This window comes from Lacerta agilis, chromosome 7 (genome assembly GCF_009819535.1).
Source record: "Lacerta agilis isolate rLacAgi1 chromosome 7, rLacAgi1.pri, whole genome shotgun sequence".
Lineage (NCBI taxonomy): Eukaryota > Metazoa > Chordata > Lepidosauria > Squamata > Lacertidae > Lacerta > Lacerta agilis.
Window position 1 is genome coordinate 11,698,352 of NC_046318.1, and position 20,850 is coordinate 11,719,201.

The 20,850-nt window shown below is 44.2% G+C and overlaps 1 protein-coding gene across 1 annotated transcript in view; it reads left to right on the forward strand.

Moving 5' to 3' along the window:
* Positions 1–20,850, forward strand: part of DNAH5 (dynein axonemal heavy chain 5) — a 161,754-nt gene that overhangs the window by 5,335 nt on the left and 135,569 nt on the right. The window contains exons 2-10 of the mRNA XM_033154384.1: positions 7,893–8,027; positions 10,364–10,448; positions 13,518–13,675; positions 13,905–14,126; positions 15,034–15,171; positions 16,141–16,317; positions 17,381–17,494; positions 18,467–18,574; positions 19,507–19,629. Coding sequence (XP_033010275.1) covers positions 7,893–8,027; positions 10,364–10,448; positions 13,518–13,675; positions 13,905–14,126; positions 15,034–15,171; positions 16,141–16,317; positions 17,381–17,494; positions 18,467–18,574; positions 19,507–19,629 — 1,260 coding nt within the window. The remainder of the gene's footprint in view (positions 1–7,892; positions 8,028–10,363; positions 10,449–13,517; positions 13,676–13,904; positions 14,127–15,033; positions 15,172–16,140; positions 16,318–17,380; positions 17,495–18,466; positions 18,575–19,506; positions 19,630–20,850) is intronic.

Genomic DNA, 20,850 nt, shown 5'->3' on the forward strand with positions numbered 1-20,850 from the left:
CAGTTGCGCTGGTTGCCTAACTGCTTGTGAGCTCAATTTAAAAGGCCAATGTTGGCCTTTTAAAGCCCCAGACAGTTTGCAAGGAGCTTGTTTGAAGTGCCGCTTGCCTCCATGTGAACCTGCCTGAGGCCTGTGATTCGCTACAGAGGGCCTGCTTGCAAGCCACCAGCAGGCATGGGAGACGGGGCCTTTTCAGTGATGGCACCACAGATGTGTATCTGCCAATCATAGAGTTGGAGGGAGGAACATTTGTCTCCCTATTTTCTTTTAGGTGGGCCTTCCAGATCCCTCAAGTGTCCCTATTTTCCAGGGACAGTTCCAAATTTACAGAAGGCATCCTGGTTTATGATTTTATCCCGGAATGTCTCACTTTTTCTTAGGATGTCCTTATTTTCATCGGAGAGATGTTGGAGGGTATGGTAGGATGTCCTTATTTTCATTGCAGAAATGTTGGAGGGTACACCTCTATTTTCATCAGAGAAACGTTGAAGGGTGTGGAATAGGATTTTCCTATTTTCATCAGAGTAACCCAGCATTGTCTGAGCTCTGCAAGTGCAGCTTTCTCCCAATTGAAGTGCAAAGTGTTTGAGGATCGATCTCGCAGGGAAACCAGAATGCTTGTTTACAAAGCTATTGTACTACCAACCGTACTGTATGCATGGACCACTTATAAATGCCATCTCCAACTCCTCAAAAGATTCTATCTAGGGTGTCTCTGAAAATTTTTACACATCACTTGGGACGACAGACAAATTAATGCCAGTGTACAGAAGGTCGGCGGTTCGAATCCCCGCAACGGGGTGAGCTCCCCTTGCTCGGTCCCTGCTCCTGCCAACCTAGCAGTTTGAAAGCACATCAAAGTGCAAGTAGATAAATAGGTACCACTCCGGCGGGAAGGTAAACAGTGTTTCTGTGCGCTGCTCTGGTTTAGCCAGAAGCGGCTTAGTCATGCTGGCCACATGACCTGGACAAATGTTGGCTCCCTCGGCTAGTAAAGCGAGATGAACACTGCAACCCCAGAGTTGTCCGTGACTGGACCGAACAGTCAGGGGTCGCCTTACCTTTACTGGAAGAAGCAAAGATCACCATTGTCAAAGTGATGATTCTTCAACATCAACTTCGTTGGACTGGTCATGTTGTGCAGTTGCCTGATTATCGTCTTTCAAAGCAATTGCTCTATTCCAAACTTAAAAATGGAAAGCGTAATGCTGGTGGTCAACAAAAGAGGTTTAAAGACTCTCTCAAGGCAAATCTTTAAAAATGTAGCATAAACACTGACAACTGGGAAACACTGGCCTGTGAGTGCTCCAATTGGAGAAAAGCCTTTACCAAAGGTGTCATGGGTTTTGAAGATGCTCGAACTCAGGACGAAAGGGAGAAACGTGCTAAGAGGAAGGCAAACCCTCACTGTGATCAACTCCCACCCAGAAAACCTATGTCCCCACTGTGGAAGGACGTGTGGATCCAGAATAAATGAATGAATCTTTATTTGCATCAGCCATTGGCCATAGCAATAAAACAACAATACGATATACAAAGAATAGAAATACAAATAAAAAGTCAATTATATAAAATACATTTTAGGGGTTTTGGATCCAGGATTAGCCTCCACAGTCACTTACGGACTCGCTGTTAAGACCATGTTCATGGAAGATACTGTAATCTTACTTGGCTACGAGTGATCGCCAAAGAAGAAAAAGAAGAATGGCTTTCAAGACATTTAAATTTCAATTTGCCTTTAGTTAAGGAAGGTAGGCTGGATGTTTAAGCCCTTGCACAGGGCTTCTGCTGACAGGACTCATTAGCTGAATCCCACCCTAAAGAAATAATCAATAAGTACTCTTAAACCCTGTCACAAGTGTTATCAAACATCCACACTGATCATGTCCACAATGCTTTTCACCTCCTTGAATCTTGCCTATTGTTGAAATCTCCCACGGCATCCTTGCAACTGAACATATATAAGTTCAATTACAGAGAGAGAGAGAAGGAGGCAAAAAAAATTATTACTCGGAAAGCAAATGGCCCTCAATGCGATTCTTCTGCTTGGAATCATATAGGAGTTGAGAGACGATGCTTAAAACCTAGCAGGTCTGGTTTTAGCAGGAACATAAACTGGAGTCAAAGTCAGGGAAAGATTAATAGTAGTAGACCCAGGAGATCTGGGTTCAAACCCACACTCAGCCACAAAGCTTACTAGGTGACATCGAGCCAGCCACCAATTCTTGGTCGAACCTACCTCACAGAGTTTTTGTGAGGATGAGGGGTGGGAGATAGCTCTGAGCTCCTTGAGACAAGAGTGTGATGAATCTAGATATCTAGATCAATTAATCAACCAGAGAGTGTGCCTTGATTTCCAATCTTAAAGAAGGAGAATCCATATGCTCTTCCAATTATAATGAGGGAGAGATTCTAAACTGGGCATAAATTGGGAGTTAGATGCATCTTGTCCCTAGAGAAAGAGCAGGGCCACCATGACACGATGTTGTTTACACCCAGCCTGCTATTTCAATTTACCTATTCTATATGCCCAGGTGCAAAAATTCTGAATGTTTTACCATATATCTGGGCGCAATGATTCTTTCTTGTGTTGGCACAGTGTTGTTGACTTTCATGGAAAGTTTAAGCTGTAATCTTCATGTCACAAAGGAATATTAAATCATTTTCTTAAACTGTGTGTGAGTTGTTTCTTTATACTGTCGCTTAAATAAGGGAGCTCAATGTAGCTTATTTTACAGTATTTGCCACTGGGAGGCACCACAGCATTGCTTTTATACATTTTGCACAGCAAGAGAAATTCAACCCTTTTCAAGTGTCTTCTCATAGCCTTGTAGGTGGCATCCTGCTGGCTGTGTGTTTTAAAGCGAAAGCTGGTTTTAGCTGCAATGAGCTGTTCGTCCAGGCACAATATTATCACAGCACCGCACAGCATGAACCAATTTAATTTTATATCCAAACTTAAGGGCTATCGGCTCTCTCTTTTCTATGTTTGCAAAGCTAGTCTCTGAATACGGGAAATGTAGAATTTGTACCCCCAAAATGCATCAAGGCCATTCGCTTCTCTGACACTGATCAGTTAAGCTGGCGTGATCGCACATAACATTGATGAACATTTCAACAGCTCAGGGAACAAACCTGTAGATGTTTCATGTCCATCTCCTGTGAGGATAGAGAGTTGTCAGTTTGGCTGGCATTTAAACTTTGCACCGTCACTAGGAATGGGAATACCTTTTGCGTTTTGTATTTTTATGTTGTGAACTGTCCTGAGATACAAATTAACTAACTAACTAACTAACTAACTAACTAACTAACTAACTAACGGGTCAGAGAGGCATCTGGCCAGAGATGAGATGATGCAGGGTAAGCAACAGACTGAGAAACAAGAATCTGAGGGAAGAAACCATCTTGAGAAAAAGGGGAGATAGCCCTCCCTAGAGATTCCATGTATTGAACAAGGGACTTCCCTTAGGCAAAGCAGAGGCTCTCTGACTGAGCTACGCCCCTAAAAGAAAGAAAGAAAAAAGACTGAACTATTCATTGATTAAAAACAACTATCTACCACATTTCACCATATTAGATTTCAGGGCCATGCAGATCAAGATGGCGAGAGATTGTGGTAACACTCCTGGAGCTCTGAGTTAGAGACTGGGCTTCTGTTTGTGGCTGTAATAATTAAAGCCAGTGTAAGGTTTGACATCTTTTGACAGTCACAGAGCACAAGAAAGGAAGGAAGGGGGAAGTGTTTGCCCAAGACCCATAGAGAGCACTGGAACAGGGACAGCTAAGATTGATATGCAAATTTGGTGGTGTAGTTTCAGAAGTCAACACTACCATAACAACACCACACCTACGTTGGGCTTGTCTCAGCAGCTCAAACTCCCGAGTTCTAGAGCACCGGGTGGCTTCTGTGGGTGGGCCAGGCTCTGTTCACAATCTGTTTTAGCTGTGAATATTGGCCACATTCAGGAATCTAAACCAATTTTCAAGGCACCTAGTCTTTGCCAGGGATCCTCGTGCCCCAATAGTTTCGGCTAAGGGCTCGGAGCAACAAAGCAAATGCTGGCTTCAGATTAACTGTTAGCTAGCAAAATGTTCAGAAGTGGGAAGAGACAACTTTGGAAACAAAGCATCAGCAGGGTTTTGAAGGTAAGAGCCAGAGACTCTCGCTCTTTTGCGGCTGGGAATTGCACACCAGCCAGTTCTGGTTGTGCAATAGAAGTTGATTTGGTGCTCTTGGACAACAAACCTACTCCCCTCCCTGGATCTTTTGCAGTAAGGAAAGTGAGGGGGAAAAGCAGTGGAAAGTACAGGAGAGCAAATGGGAATGAATGCTCAATAATCAGCATTTAATGGGATGATTGATTGATGTATGGTGGTGGGGAAGAATGAGTTGGTTTTCTTTTGCTTCATTGCGAATTAGGTTTTTTTCCCCCCAAAGGTGAAATTTACATTTAAGCTCATTTTCATTTTCATTTTGCTTCCTGATCTTTAGAGGATGCTTGGATTGACTATGGATTTTCCTTGCATGTTTTTTGCAGCTGATTTTTATGTGGCAGTGTTTGATACTGACGAGGATGCTCTGTTTAGTTAAGTTTTATAGAATGTAGAAATTCCCTCCTTTTTGTTTTGGTATTTGCTGTTTATTTAAGATATTTAAGACCTATGCTGTAAATCACTTAAGAGTTTTGTTTAACTACGAGCGGTATATAAATGGTCCAAATAAAAATAATAATTAAAGAAAATATGCGCTAAATCAGAGCAAATGTCAGTATGCAGAAAACCCAGTTGGTCTTTGCTCCAATTCAGCAGTAAAGATTGGGTTTTCCTGGGGGAAAGCACAGGTCTGGATGAGTTGCAAGTGGAAGTATGGGCATGCGATTTTCTCCTGTATTCTTCAAAAATCAGTAGCTGGGGTGGGGGATGGGCATCACAAAAGGTAGGGGTGCTCTTTTGGGCCTCTTAGTTCCAAATCTCCCCTTCTACATCCAGAATCCAAGAGGACACCCTTCCACACCCCAAAATAACCAATTTGTTGATTCAAAATAATAAAGACGAGAAACAATTGCACACACAGAGAAAGCACAGGATCGCTTAGAACTTTCTTGTTTTAACATGAGGTAAAGTGTTCCTGGAGAACAGATAGATGGTTGCTTTCTTGCATGAAGCTTCTTCTTCTTCTTCTTCTTCTTCTTCTTCTTCTTCTTCTTCTTCTTCTTCTCCTCCTCTCTCTTTAATCCTTTTCTCTTTTCCATTTGTAGAAGAGTGACAGATCATTATTAGTGCATAATTTTTTATTATTACCTCCTGAATTAAACTTCCGCCCATTATGGGCTCTGATGATTTATGTATTTTGAATGGGGAAAATTGCTGCCGTAAAGACCGCCGCGCCTTCTAGAAGGTCTTTAGATATGGAATGACGGCTTGTTTTCAGATATTTAATGTAGATGATGGATTGAGCTGTGTATATTGGAATCTTAATAATACCGTATCTTGTGATTCATGAGCTGATATTGGAGTGTTATTTATTTCATGATAGATTGCTTTTTGTTTCAGTGCCTTCATTGGCAAGTTGCAGCCCCCCCTTGGAATAAATGAAATAGGTCTATTAGCCATGGTAACTAAATATAAACCCAAAAACTACAGAGAATTTTGTTGTTTTCATGTTGCTGCTTGTGGGCTTTGTCAGGATTCCTTCCAGCCACTGAGGGGAACAGTATGCTAGTTCTTAAATACGATATCCTTTCTCATGTTTTTTTTTTGAATGCAAAGATACCCCCCTGCATCACTCCTATTGGCTTTCTGAAGCTTAGACCACGACCGAAAATGATAGCCTGAGACTAGAAACTGGCACCCCCCCCGTAATGTTTTGTTTGTGGCAGCTTGGGTAACCTGTTGCTTAGCAGCTTTGGCAGCCGCTGCTGCTATTGTCAAACGGTCGAAGGCAATTTGCTGCCAGGGTGAAATGAGATCTCTCCATCTTCCAGGTTGCTTTTATCAAATGATTGGCTTTTGTTTTCTAACCCCATGGCGAGGACGTTTTCGGGAAGCCAAACGATGCATGGCTCATTTGGGCGACAATCGAAAGCCCGCTTATATCTCATTTTGAGAAGCAGGCGTTTTAGAATCCGTTGGAAATAAAGGAAGAAATCATTCTGTCCGCTCAGCTGTCAGGAAAACAGCGTGTAACCAGTCTCTTCCTGTGGGTATGTGGCAAAGCCTATGTGGCCCTCCAGATATATCAAAACGTAGGGTTGGAAGAGACCCCCGAGGGTCATCGAGTCCAACCCCCTGCAACGCAGGAATCCTGCCCACAGCCATCCCTGGGTGGGCTCGAACCACCAACCTTCCGGTTAACAGCCAGACACACTGATTCATTGCACCATGAGGTAGTTGGACTGCAACTCACATCACCTCTCACCATTGGCCATACTGGCTGGGGCTGATGGGATTTGCAGAGGCGGAGCTAGCTCCTCAAGCACCAGGTGTTGTGCACAAGCTGTGCACTCGGGGGCAGGGCTAGCTTCCTGCAGGGGCGGGGCTAGCCGCCGTGGGGCGCCACCCACATTGAGTGTCAAGCATCCCAGTGGTGAGTGTCCCATGGGAATGCTGCCCGCAGCCAGCGGCCAGCGTTTCAGGGGGTTGCTGCCCACAGTGAGTGTCCCAGGGGGGCGGCGCGGTGATATCACCCCCTCACGGATGAAACCCGGGGTGGACCGCCCCACTTTCTCCGCCACTGGGGATTTGGGAGTCCATCTGCATTCCTATCTCCCTTGACAGCTTCAGAGGTCAACTCTGTACCTGATGTGATGATGATGATTAATTGAGTTTATATACTGCCCTATACTCGGAGGACTCAGGGCGGTTCACAGAAAAGATCGCAACATATATAATCAGAATAAAAACAACCCAATAACACCCCCCCTCAAGAAAAAAGCCACATTTTAAAAGGGTATAAATCAACCAAAGGCCTGGTTAAAAAGGAATGTTTTTGCCTGGCACCTAAAGGTGTATAATGAAGGCGCCAGGCAAACTTCCCTGGGGAGAGCATTCCACAGACGGGGAGCCACTGCAGAAAAGGCCTGTTTTCGTGTTGCCACCCCCTGAACCTCTCGAGGAGGCGGCACGTGAAGGAGGGCCTCAGAAGATGATCTCAGGGTCTGGGTAGGTTCATATGGAAAGAGGCGGTCCTTGCGGTTCTAAGCCATTTAAGGCTTTATAGGTCAAAACCAGAACTTTGAATTGGGCCCAGAAACTAATTGGTACCCTGTGCAGTTGGACCAGGATTGGTGTGAGATGCTCAAACCGTCCTGCTCCAGTGAGCAACCTGGCAGCTGAATTCTGCACTAGCTGAAGTTTCTGAACCATCTTCAGAGGCAGCCTTACATGACATGCGAAGCGAGATATGTCAAGCCTTTGCTTGTTATAATTGTGATGTTTATGGTGCACAGCTGATGAAAACCCCAAAGTTGAAATGGTTAATTTGGGGTTCTCATCAGCTGTACGCCATAATCATCACAATTATAACAAAGAAAGGCTTGACATATCTCGCTTTGCATGTCATGAGTCTATCTCATATATTAGTTTCACCTTTTAAGTTGAATTACTGAAATAAATGAACCTTTCCACGATATTCTAATTTTTCGAGTTTCACCTGTATAATGCATTTATACTTGAGGGAAAGTTCCCATTGAATGAATCCGAAGGAACTCACATATGACTGCAGCCCTACCCAGTGGACACTGAGGTTTTCCCCTCCCTCAAGAATATCACATGGAGTTTTTGCTTTTTCACTGATGGGTTCAAGCATCGGGGATTCTTGAGCTTCTAATGCAGGGCCTGGAAAGAAACGCTAAGTTCCCTCTAAGGTAATAATGGGAATTTTGTCCTTCCAGCAAAAGCTGAAGGAGGAAAAAGAGGCCAAGCGTGCTCACCTGGATGGCAGGCATGATTATATCCTGTCGATTGTTGCTTCCTGCGTGGATTTAGAGAAGGCTGAAGTGGAAGATGCAATCCTTGAAGGAAATCAGGTACGCTAATGGATGTAGCTTCAGAAGGTAGAAACCTGCTGGGAGCGGAAAGGTTTTAATGCCATGTTGATTGTGGATGCATTTAAGAACATGCAAGTTGGCGTGCGCCAAATGTTCACTCGCTTCACTGTAAATGGAGCAAAATGGTTTTCGAAAAATCCCTTCAGATATTGTGTACACCAGTTTATTGCCTCTGTTGATGCTTTAGCATTCCTTCTCTCCTCCTGCTCAGTTCTGGGTCATCTTCCTGGAAACGGATGATCCGAGTGAGTCAGGAACATAATTTAAAATATTTATAGATCACCCTTCATCCTATTAGGATTCCAGGACGGCAGTTTATGCCTCAGTACAAATCACATTGTGATTGTGAGGGTGTCACAAATCTACAGAGCTATTTCCAAGATGGATGGCTCGCTGTAGTCAGCCAGACACCCTGGCTACCCGAGGCCAACTGAGGCTCCTCGGGGCTTTGGCTTTGTTATATTTAAGGGGAGTTTGGATTAGGACTCTTCCGCATCACTCTCAAAAATCCATAATTGCTAAGGTGCCAATTGAGGTTGTCAAGCGAGCCCAAGTCATCCACAGGGCAGGAAGGGACTGGAGGCGCGGAATGCAATTAGCTTTTTATTAACAGAAGACAACAACGCAGCAGAGTCCCATGGCTCGTCTTAATTTAACTGGGACATTGCTGAAACTGACCACTAGCCCCACCCTTCCCCCTCTAGCATCTCATTTTGGATTCCTCCCGAGCAGATGAAGGCTGTGTTGAGTTCGGTGGGCTCTCCCTGTGGGCCTGTCTGGTGGGAGGGCCAGCAGGACTGGGACTGCCCTGCTGTTGTGTAGCAAGGGCAACCTCTGACTGCTCTTTTTCTGAGTCTGCACTCACACTGTGACTTTCAGACTCTAATCCTGTCCTGGAAGGCCCTCCTCCTGATGCCCCTTGATTGCACAAACCCTCTGCTTCTAGCACATCCCGGCACATCCCTCTCCTCATAATCCCACCACCATGATCCGGGGTCCAAATCGTCACCTTGGGTGGGCAGCTCCCACCGGTCTTCCTCATCCAGCCAGTCTCTGACATCCTATCAACCAGTGACCTGAGTAGCTCAGTGAGGCTCTTACCCAAGGGTGAGTGGGAAGCCTTTGGGTCAAAATGGTCCCAAACCCTTGTGGGCAAGACCTTTTAAGGTCTTCTTCTCCTTGTGAGATCCTGTGGTACGATCCCTTCCCATGAAAGCACACAAGAGCACAGGGAGTCACAATGCAGACCCCCCCCCTGATTTCCTGGTCACATGCCATCGGGCAATGTTGACCAGTGTGCAAAATCAAAAATTCTTTCCAGTAGCACCTTAGAGACCAACTGAGTTTGTTCTTGGTATGAGCTTTCGTGTGCATGCACACTTCTTCAGATACACTGAAACAGAAGTCACCAGATCCTTAAATATAGTGAGGGAGTGGGGAGGGGTATTACTCAGAAGGGTGGTGGGAATGACCAGTGTGCAGTTAGTTGTGCCTGGAATGAGCTTAAAACTTCAGCAGACTCAACTACACTATCAGGGCTTGTCCACACAGGGGTGGAGGAAGGTGGGGGGCGGTGCGCCCTGGGTGTCATCATTGAGGGGGATGACAAAATGCTGGGCGGCAGCCACCGCAGGGATTACAGCGTGCCCGAGCCACGTGTCTCTCTTGGGAGTGACACGGCGACTTGGGTGCCCACAGGCTCTGCGCTGCCCCAAACTGTCCGCCCGCCACCTCCCCCTCACCTGTAGGGCGACTGAGTGGGAGGATCCAAACAGACTCCTTGGAGGCCCCGCAGAGCGTCCTGCCCCGGCTCGCCCCACCCCACAGGCAGCTGGCCCCACCCCTGGGCGCAGGGCTCGTGTGCTGCCCCAGGTACCCAATCGGCTTGCTCTGCCGCTGTGTCCACACTAACCTTTTCTCTGCTCTTTTTCACCCTGTAGCTTTCCCTGTGAAAACCCGCTCTTTGAAGCTCAATTGGAGGAAATGGCAATTTGTAGGAAACATAAAATGATATTTGCTCCGATGGAGCACTAAAGAGTGGGTTTTTGAAGAGAAAGCTCTGGTGCAAATAAAATAAAATAAAATTCTTGGGCACAGAGCTTTTAAGCACAGACCCGTGCCTGGAAAGAGCAGGTGGGCCCCCAAGGTGTTGAAAGCATGTGCAGGTTGTTGAAAGACCTGATTTCCATACTCTCTGCAAGTGCATGCAAATATTCTGGCACATGGTCATGTTTAGCTCTTGCAATTTCTCGTAGCAAGGCACTGATATACATTTAACTTTGAATTGTTGACTACAAATGATGACCTTTTAACAGATAGAGCGTATTGATAAATTCTTCATTGCTGGCGGCTTTCGTCACGTCATGTTCTACTATCAAGAGATGGAAGCAACGGAAACAGGTAGGGAAAGTATTGCCCATACTTCCTTAGGAGTCAAAGATACAACCCATCAGCTCCTTGCACACACAGGATGTGCTCTTTAAAATGTTCTTTTATTTTTTTGAAATCATTTTATTTTTAATTTTACAAATATAAATTTATAGCAATCCAAATGCATATCCATATATAGAGATTGCTCTGAATCTCGAGACTTCCCCCCCATCTCCTTCATGGGTCCTATTGTCAACATTTACAACTGCAATATTATTCCATAATCTATATTATGTACCCATCCATATTATCCACAGTATTTGTTACATTACAAGTGGGATAAAAACCCTGCTAATGTTTTCATCTGTTTACAGAGGTCTCTTGAGTAAATTATAAAATTTTCCCATTCTTTTAAAAAAAAGTTTTTGTCCTTTTGGTTCCTGAGCTTTCCAGTCAACTTTGCCGTTTCGGCGTAGTCCATCAGCTTGGCTTGCCATTCCTCTCTGGTAGGGACTCAAAGGTTCTTTTAAACCCTTTAATCCCTGCCCCATGGACTTTGGCTGCCTTCTCATAGCTCACATCCAGACATCCAGCAAACTTTTTCAGCAGGGGGGTGGTCCACTGTCCCTCAGACCTTGTGGGGGGCCCAGACTATATTTTGAAAAAATATATATGAAAGAATTCCTATGCCCCACAAATAACCCAGAGATGCATTTTAAATAACAGCACATTCTACTCATATAAAAACACCAGTCAGGCCCCACAAATAACCCAGAGATGCATTTTGAATAAAAGGACACATTCTACTCATGTAAAAACAAGCTGATTCCCGGACTGTCCGCAGGCCGGGTTTAGAAGGCGATTGGGCCGCATCCAGCCCCCAGCCCTTAGTTTGGGGACCCCTGATTTAGAGCACCCTTACTCCACTCTGAGACTTTGCTGGAAGAATCCTGTGAACTGTGTTAAAGGTGCTGACCCCCCACCCGAACCTAAAACCCCCAGCATCCTCAACAAACTATCTGTGCTGGTCCCGAGGGTAATGCAAGAGGCGAGGTCCAAGTCCGGTCCAAAGTCCAAGGAGGGGTCAGTCCAATTAAGTTGAGGCAGGGTGCAGGGCAAGATCTGGCAAGCAGCAATGTTGCTCCTGCAACCTGGGGCGGGATCTGACTGCCCTTTTATATCTGCCGAGGTAGTGGCCGGTCCCGATCCCCCGATGGCTCACTGCCCTGTCTCGCCTGAAGGCGAGCACTTCTCCGGCGAGTACTCAGGTCCCTCCTTCTCTCAGCCCTGAGTCTCTGCAGCTCGGGGGATGCCGGAGGGTTACTAGACCCAGGGGCTGCCTCAGCCTCTGATGGCCCAGCTGACGGCAATGAGGTATCCTCAGCACCTGGAGCCAGGACAGGCTCACCCCCCTGACTCGGCCCAGCTGGTGCTTGTTGCAGGGGAACCTGAGCAGACTGAGGGTCTTCTGGAACAGGCCCCAGACTGGGTTCAGCTGATGCTGCAGCAGAGGATCCGATACGGACTGAGCCTCCTCCGGTTCTGAGTCCGAGCCCGAGCCCCAGGCCATCACACTATTGTTCCCAGGATTCTCTGTGACCGTTAAAGTGGTAAAAGAACGCTTTCAAAGTATGGTACTGATATGAAAATAGTATCAAAGACATTACAAGCAACGGGAGGCTCATCTGCACCTCCCACAGAGCACGCCAGCTGTCTCCTTCTTCCCTGGGGCTGAAACGTGTAGGTTGTTCCCACACCTGTTCTGTTTGCTACATGCATAGGCAGAGATGGATAATGCCCATCGGATGTGCCTGGGTTATGGAATCACAGAATTTGCAGAGTTGAACGGAACACGAGGCTCATCTAGCCCAGCCCCCTGCAATGCAAGAATCTTCAGCCCAACGTGGGGCTCAAACCCATGACCCTGATATTACGAGTTTCGTGCTCTGCTGACTGAGCTATCCACAGGGTTGCATAGTTAGTTAGTTGTAAAATAATAAATAAATCCGAACACGGTATTGATGACATGCCTATGCCAAATCCAAAGTTTCAGTGCAGATGTCAGAAAGGAGGGAGGGTTCTGTGTGTTTTAGATGGGTACAAGTTCATGACAAAACCTTGTGTGTGATTTTGAGCAATGTGAATCCCTCAGGAGGTTCCTGCATGCATTTTAGTCAGTGGGTGGCTCTAGCATCAAGTGATAACCTGCATGCTTGAATGCCCTATCAAGGATCAAACACGACAGAGAGAAGATTCTTTGAATCACCTTGCATAACGTGCAAAGTGGTTCACACGCTCAGTTGTGACTTACCAAATGTTGGGTAATTGGCCGCTGTATACCTGTTTGTGTGAAGAAACCCTAACTGATTACCTTAGCGAGACCCTTTGTCAATAGCCCCTTTCCCCAAAAGGTTGGCCAAATAGTGCCTTTGCATAATAATAATAATAATAATAATAATAATAATAATAATAATTTACTATTTATACAGCACCCATTTGGCTGGGTTTTGCCAGCCACCCTGGGCAGCTCCCAACAGAATAATAATAATAATAATAATAATAAAGTTATAAAACATCAAACATTTAAAACTTCCCTAAACAGAGCTGCCTTCAGATGTCCTCTAAAAGTCAGATAGTTGTTTATTTCCTTGACAACTGATGGGAGAACGTTCCACAGGGCAGGCGCCACTACTGAGAAGACCCTCTCCCTGTAACCTCACTTCTCTCAGTGAGGGAATTGCTAGAAGGCCCTTGGAGCTAGACCTCAGTGTCTGGACTGAATGATGGGGGTGTAGACGCTCCTTCAGGTATACTGGGCTGAGGCCGTTTAGGGCTTTAAAGGTCAGCACCAACACTTTGAATTGTGCTCGGAAATGTACTGGGAACCAATGTAGGTCTTTCAGGACTAGTGTTAGGTCTCGGCAGCTACTCCCAGTCACCAGTCTAGCTGCCGCATTCTGGATTAGTTGTAGTTTCTGGGTTACTTTCAAAGGTAGCACCACACAGAGCGCATTGCAGTAGTCCAAGCAGGAGTTAACCAGAGCATAGTGTTCAGTTGGCTGCATTGATACTATCCCTCCCCCCCTTGAAATGTTCCAGGACATGGAGGCTCTACGGCAGCTATCCCTCACTCAGCTAAGAGCAAAGGGCCTAAATTATTTGTGACGGAAGGCAAGGATGTTGCTTTAACTGGCATATGCGTTTTCTTCATCAGAACTAACCCATCCAAACCAATCACTGTGGAAAATATTAATCGCGTGAGTATATCCCACTTTTTAGTCGCATTCATGAGCACTTACGATTGGATATAGGAGAACTGGCCTGTGTCCATCTCGAGTTTGATTTCCACTTTGCCATCCATTTACCAAGCAAAACAGACTGGGGCTGCATGCTTGACCTCCTCATTCAAGGCTCCAGTCCTCAGTGTTCTTTTCAGTAGCATAATAAGCCCCAAGCTAACAATGTGATGTGTCGTTTTGTTGCCAGGAAGTGGCTTTCAATATGATGGATACAGCTCATGGGGGTTTACTGAACAGTGTACAACAGTTGCTGTCTGATATCTTCATCCCAGCTCTGAAGACAATGAACTATGGCTGGGGAGAGTCGAGTGGACCACAGAAAGGCGCTAACATCAAGCAGGACTTCATTGCTTCTCTAGAGGGATTTGTTAGTGTCCTTTCGGGGGCTCAGCAGAGCCTGATGGAGAAGGTAGACTTTCTTGTTTTTGCATTAGAAGAATATTAGCTGAGCAAGGTGCACATGTGTTTAAAACAGGACATAGTTGTGAAGTACGCACCAATGGTATTGTACTCTTCAAATTAAGTAATGGACAAGCTTCCAAGGTTTCTGAGTGCCCAGTCCCAGCATTTACTGGGAACATCATTTGAAAATTATATGCTAAGAATGTTAGAACAGCCCTGTGGCATCAGACTAAAGGCCGGTCTGCTCCAGCATCCTGTTTCTGCAGTGGCCAACCAGATGCCTCTGGGAAGCTCATAAGCAGGTCACACGGGCAATAGCCCATTGTTATTCCACAGCAGAGGTATTCTGCTAACGCAGTTTATTCAGCGGGTGGCTCGGTGGTCTAAACCACTGAGCCTCTTGGGCTTGCTGATCAGAAGGTTGGCGGGTCGAATCCCCGCAACGGGGTGAGCTCTCGTTGCTCTGTCCTAGCTTCTGCCAACCTAGCAGTTCGAAAGCACGTCAGTGCAAGTAGATAAAGAGGTACCACTGCGGCGGGAAGGTAAATGGCGTTTCTGTGTGCTCTGGCACTCGTCACAGTGTCCTGTTGCATCAGAAGCAGTTTAGTCATGCTGGCCACATGACCTGGAAAGCTGTCTGTAGACAAATGCTGGCTCCCTCAGCCAGAAAGCGAGATGAGTGCCACACGCCATAGTCGCCTTTGACTGGACTTAACCGTCCAGGGGTCCTTTACCTTTACCTTACCTTATTCAGCTGAAGTCTAGAGCAGGGCAGTGCGGAATTCAAAGTGACTGGCTCCTACCTTTTGCAGAGACAATAGCCTTGAGGTTAGTCTGTACACAGTCACAGTTCCTTGGGTGAATGGGTTACTGAACGTATACATGGAACAATAACGGGTTAAAATATTGCTTAGGTGAATCTGAAGAAGTGTGAAACCTATGATCTGAAAACCCTCAAGGGACCCACAGACTACCTGGTGGCGTCGAATAGTACGGAGACTCTGGAACGGATAGAGGCCTGCATGAAAGTGTGGATTAAGCAAATTGAACAGGTGATGTTTCAATGAATCATAGAATCATACAACTGTAAAATTGGAAGGGATCGTCAAGTCCAACCCCCTGCAATGCAGGAATCTCAGCTAAAGCACCCATGACAGATGGCCAACCAGCATCTGCTAAAAACCTCTAAGGAAGGAAAGTCCACAACTTCCCAATGGAGACTGTTCCATTGTCAAAAAGCTCTTGCTGTCAGACAGTTCTTCCTGTTGAGTCAGAATCTCCTTTCTTGTAACTTGAAGCCCTTGTTTCGAGTCCTACCTTCCAGAGCAGGAGAAAACAAGCTTGCTCCATCTTCCATGTGACAGCCCTTTAAGATATTTGAGGATATCTCCTCTCAGTCTCCTGTTTTCCAGGCTAAACATACCCAGCTCCTTCAACCGTTCCTCATAAGGCTTGATTTCCAGACCCTTTATCATCTTGGTTGCCCTCCTCTGCACACATTCCAGCTTGTCAACAGATATCCTGAAGAAGTGTGCATGCACACGAAAGCTCATACCAAGAACAAACTCAGTTGGTCTCTAAGGTGCTACTGGAAAGAATTTTCTATTTTGTTTCGACTATGGCAGACCAGCACAGCTACCCACCTGTAACTGCAGCTTTTCAACATCCTTCTTAAATTGTGGTGTCCAGAATTGGACACAGCATTCCAGCTGTGAATAGTTTACTATACATTGTGATGATGATTATTAAAAACAAACAAACTTATAATTCATCATTATGATACTAAGGGCCTTGCTGACTGCTGACTGCCAGTATCTTTCTGACAGAAGTTTTAATGGAAATTCATTAGGAGAAAAGTGCATTTCTCAAGTAAACCGCCAATTTCTCCCTACCTTGCTTAGCATTAAGGACTCAGCATCCAACCAGACTCAAGATGTTAACACTGAAAGCCCAGCAGGTTGCACACAGTCCACTGAGAGCAATTAGCTCTTCCCATAACAACTTCCTGTGTGACCTTGTAGGTCATTGCGGAAAATAGCCAACTGCGGAAGGAAGCAGATGATCTGGGGCCACGAGCAGAGCTGGATCACTGGAAGAAACGTCTGTCCAAGTTTAATTACCTGGTGGACCAGCTGAAGACCTCAGATGTAAAAGCGGTGCTTGGAGTGCTTACAGCTGCTAAATCGAAACTTCTGAAGGTAAGTCTGCTGGTTAATTGCTGGTGTGTTCATAAGATTCAGAACCCCGTTCCTCTTCCTTTAAAGGCAATACTTGTTTCCAAACACACATACAGAGAGAGACTTTCCACCCAATAAGCTCACAAGGTAGCGTATAATACAATGTGCCATGTTCCATAAACAGAACAATAAAATACTATAAAATTAATACTTGTATATAACAACACGCACTGAGCCTTTCGATTGGGGTTAGCCCATAGGGCAGCTCGTAAAAAATGTACATTTCAGGACTAGAACTATAAAAAATAATAATACGTATATATAGTAACACACAGGGAGAGCCTTCCAGCTCAGCTTATAAAATGTAAAAGAGCTGGTAGTATAATGTACAACATTCCAGTAACAGAACAATTGCACCACTACAAATATATATAAAACTGCTGTACAATTCATGAAGATTAGCACAGAAAATTATGCCTGTTGAAAAACAAAGGCTTTAACTTGCCCTTATGCTTGATATATACTTTGATACAATAAAATGAATGATATATCCTTGGCCTTATTATACCCCTAATAAATTAGGGGAGACCCAGCCAGATGGGCGGGGTACAAATAATTATTTCTTCTTCTTCTTCTTCTTCTTCTTCTTCTTCTTCTTCTTCTTCTTCTTCTTCTTCTTCTTCTCACCCCTAATTATACCCCAAAATACAAATTGACCTGTGGCAATTTCCTAGCGCATAGGCAAGGGGTAAATATATGTTGATAAGAGCAGCCTTCCTGAACCTGGTGCCATCTGCATGGATTAGACTACAACTCCTATCAGTCTCAGCTTGCATGGCCAATAGTTGCAGATGATAGGGATTGTAGTTCAAAAGATGTGAAAGGAATTAAATTGGGGGAGGCTGTTCTGAAGTCAGCTTCTTATTGCTTCCACAGGATGAGCTATTGTGGTTCTTTGACCTGAGACAGGGATTGCTGTTCATTATTTGTTGAGGGCAAAAGCATTTCAGAAATTCCCCTTTAAAAAAAGGTGGTTTAATTTAATTTTAAGTAAAGTATATTTTTTGCATTTTAATTTTCCAAGAGTTGGCGAGAGCTGGACACTCGGATCACAGATGCAGCAAATGAAGCCAAAGATAATGTGAAGTATCTGTATACGCTTGAGAAATGTTGTGACCCGCTATACAACAGTGACCCTGTAAGTTTTTTAAAAAATAAATAATTGTTATAAATATATGCTTCTGTATAGCAAATCAGTTTCCAGGCCACAAGCTAATGATAGTGAATCCTAACATTTAATTAAACTGTTTGCAAATAGAGTCACTGCCAACTAAATCCCTGATCTACACCTTGTGCAGAGCAGAAAAAAATGAATTTGTTGTCCACAAGAATGGGTTTCAAAGCTTTACTGAAAACAGTCTTACAATAAAAACAAAATTAAAAATTAAAAAATCCTTCCAGTAGCACCTTAGAGACCAACTAAGTTTGTTCTTGGTATGAGCTTTCGTGTGCATGCACATATCTGAAGAAGTGTGCATGCACACGAAAGCTCATACCAAGAACAAACTTAGTTGGTCTCTAAGGTGCTACTGGAAGGAATTTTTTAATTTTTAATTTTGTTTTAACTATGGCAGACCAACACGGCTACCTACCTGTAACTAGTCTTACAATAGTTACAAATAAACTTTACAAAATACAAAATAAAACATTGATCTTAAACATACTAGTAATGGATCCCAGTCTTGTTTAAGTCCTTAATTCAGTTCAATAATTTCCTCTCTCTGCTCCCAGAGAGAGAACCTAAGTAACTTGTTTGTTCAACAAGCTAAGTTCCTACTGTTGGTGCCTCTGGCTTTTTCTCCTGCTGTGATGCTGAGTTCTCAAGTTTCATCTCCAGAAATGAGTAATCAGTTAGCATACTCAGTGAAATGGAAAATCTCCAGTTTCTCCTACTGCCTAATGCCAAACTTCTCTTTGCAAAATCTTTTCTTACACAATGCACACAAACATTACATTTTTTTGCATATTAACCTTATATTTTTAACAGTATGTGCATTGTGTCTTCAAAATGATACCTCTCTAGGTCCATGTTGAATAATATTATTAAGTGATCACTTTGGCCAAATGACACACACAAGAATTTGTACTTACTGTCATGTTGGCATTTCAGGTGACGATGGTAGATGCTATTCCAGGACTCATACATGCTATCAAAATGATCCACAGTATCTCACGCTATTATAACACCTCGGAGAAGATAACGTCTTTGTTTGTGAAAGTAGGTACAAAGACTGTACTGAATTATTTCCTTTTTCTTGGGAACTGAAGTTTGGCTATTGTGAACTATTAAAAGACTTAGAATGCTAAACCATGGTTTCTTTAGCAAAAGTGTATGTGTTTTGAGTGTCTGAACCATGGTTTGTTTTCTGGCAACACATCATGATGTGAAACCATGGCTTGCTCTTGGTTTCTGAACCTAACTTGTTTTAACAATGGCATTATATCTGAACTGAACAGTCTTGCATACAGATGCACAAGGCAAGAGCATCAGGAAAAGAAACCAAGCTTTGAGAAGCAAGCTATGGCTTGTTTGCTTGTCTGTGAATCAACTCATGTTTCTTGAACAAACTATGGTTAAAGCAAGCCATGGCTTAGCATTATGTGCAAACACAGCCATAGTTAATCATATGAGCTTTCTTTCAATAGAAAATATAGCATCTGAAGAAATAATGCGAAAAGATGCAAAATAGAATGCTAAGTTGCCAAAATTAGGCTCAGTTCAGTTTGGGGATGGAGATCCGCTGAGTCAGTGATAAATCTCTTAGACATAATTTTCAAGTTGATATGTTATTTCATGGTAGCCTACTGAAGCTAGATGTATTTTTTGGGTTATGGCTGTACACTATGCTTATCATGTGAAATTTCTCTTGTTGTGCCTTCTTTTTCCTAGTAGTTTGGGGAGGCATCAAGGGAGCTCATGAAAAATAAGCACAAGGGGGAGAGAGGTATCCAGTGGCTGGCTCCTCCCTTATCATCATGACTTCAAGCTCTTCCAGATTTCTTTGCTTTACATTTCTGAGCAGCCGGAGATGGATTGCTTTTTACGCTTAGCAAAATGCATGGCCTGGAACAAGACGAAACATGGATAGACAGTTGTTGATTTCACACAAAAAAAGCTGACTGAGACTAAGCATCTTGTTTTACCTGTAGGTTACAAATCAAATGATAACTGCCTGCAAAGCTTATATCACCAATAATAACACTGCAACCATCTGGGATCAGCCACAAGATGTAGTTCTGGAAAAAATACAGGCCGCTATACGACTTAAGCAGGTAACCTCATAACGTGGTATAAGACAGGGTAGCTAACTGTTACAATGAGCCATGGTCGACCCTCCATGGGTCATATGTCAAAGTGGGTGTGGCTGAAGGGTTAAAGTGGGTGTAGAGAGAACTGCAGTCCTCAAGGCTATTTGACATTACCCCACTATTTTAAAATCATTCCTTATTCATTATGCTCTCCCCGGAGAGGCCCGCTTGATGCCATCATTGCATGTCTTTAGGCGCCAGGCAAACACATTCCTTTTTATCCAGGACTTTTGACATTAAATAGTCTGGCCTGTTAAATGTGGGTAAGTAACCAAACCTTGCTTCATTTAAAGACTTTTAGAGACTTTGAGACTAAAGATTTCATTTTGCACTTGTTATGTTTGAAGTTTCTATAAAGATTGTTTATTGCGCATGTACATGGTCACCGTGTTGCTTGGAAATTGCTGTTAAATGTGGGGATGGGGGCTGTTATTAGAATCATTTTATTATTATGCTGTCTATTACTATACTCTGTGTCATGCTTTTATTATTATGCTGAGTAAATTATGTTCTTTTAATGTTGGGATCTTTGGATAAAGGACAGAATTTAAACCTAATAAAAATAGTTTAAAATGTGGAGTGGGGGCTTGGAGGAGCACAGAAAAACTTCTGACATCACAGTACGACAGTGGGGAAACTTACAGAAGCAGCCAGCATGCTTTCTTTTTAAAAAATGTGAAAGCAGCGCGTCCAGCTCCAGCAAACGGTGCTCGCTTCCCCAAGGATTTTATTACCTCATAAATCAAAGTACTTACATCTCCCCCACTCCAGTAGCAGGTCTGGAATGCAGGCTGTTTTCCCGGCTCAATTGAGCTTCATTCCGAACTCCGTGCCTACTAGCAGGCTCCCTCTGGACGCAGAACCGGTGTCACTGCTCCAGAGGGCGATGTCTCAGAACCATCCTCTGCTACCAATGTTGGAAAAATGCCCTGAGGTGCTCCTGCAGCCCCTGCTGTCCGAGCATCCTCTGGTATGCGCAGCTCTGGAAAAGGGATTTCCTTTCTTCTCCAGTGTGCTCAGTGACATATACCAGATGGTATATGCACACTAGTCTTTTAGCATTACACAGCAAGAAGCATGAGACATCGTACAGCTAATGTACATATTTATTTACACACTATGTATAGACAAAGAATTATGGTGTCCTCTCTCATCAGTTCCGAGAGAGAACAGAATGAAATAAAA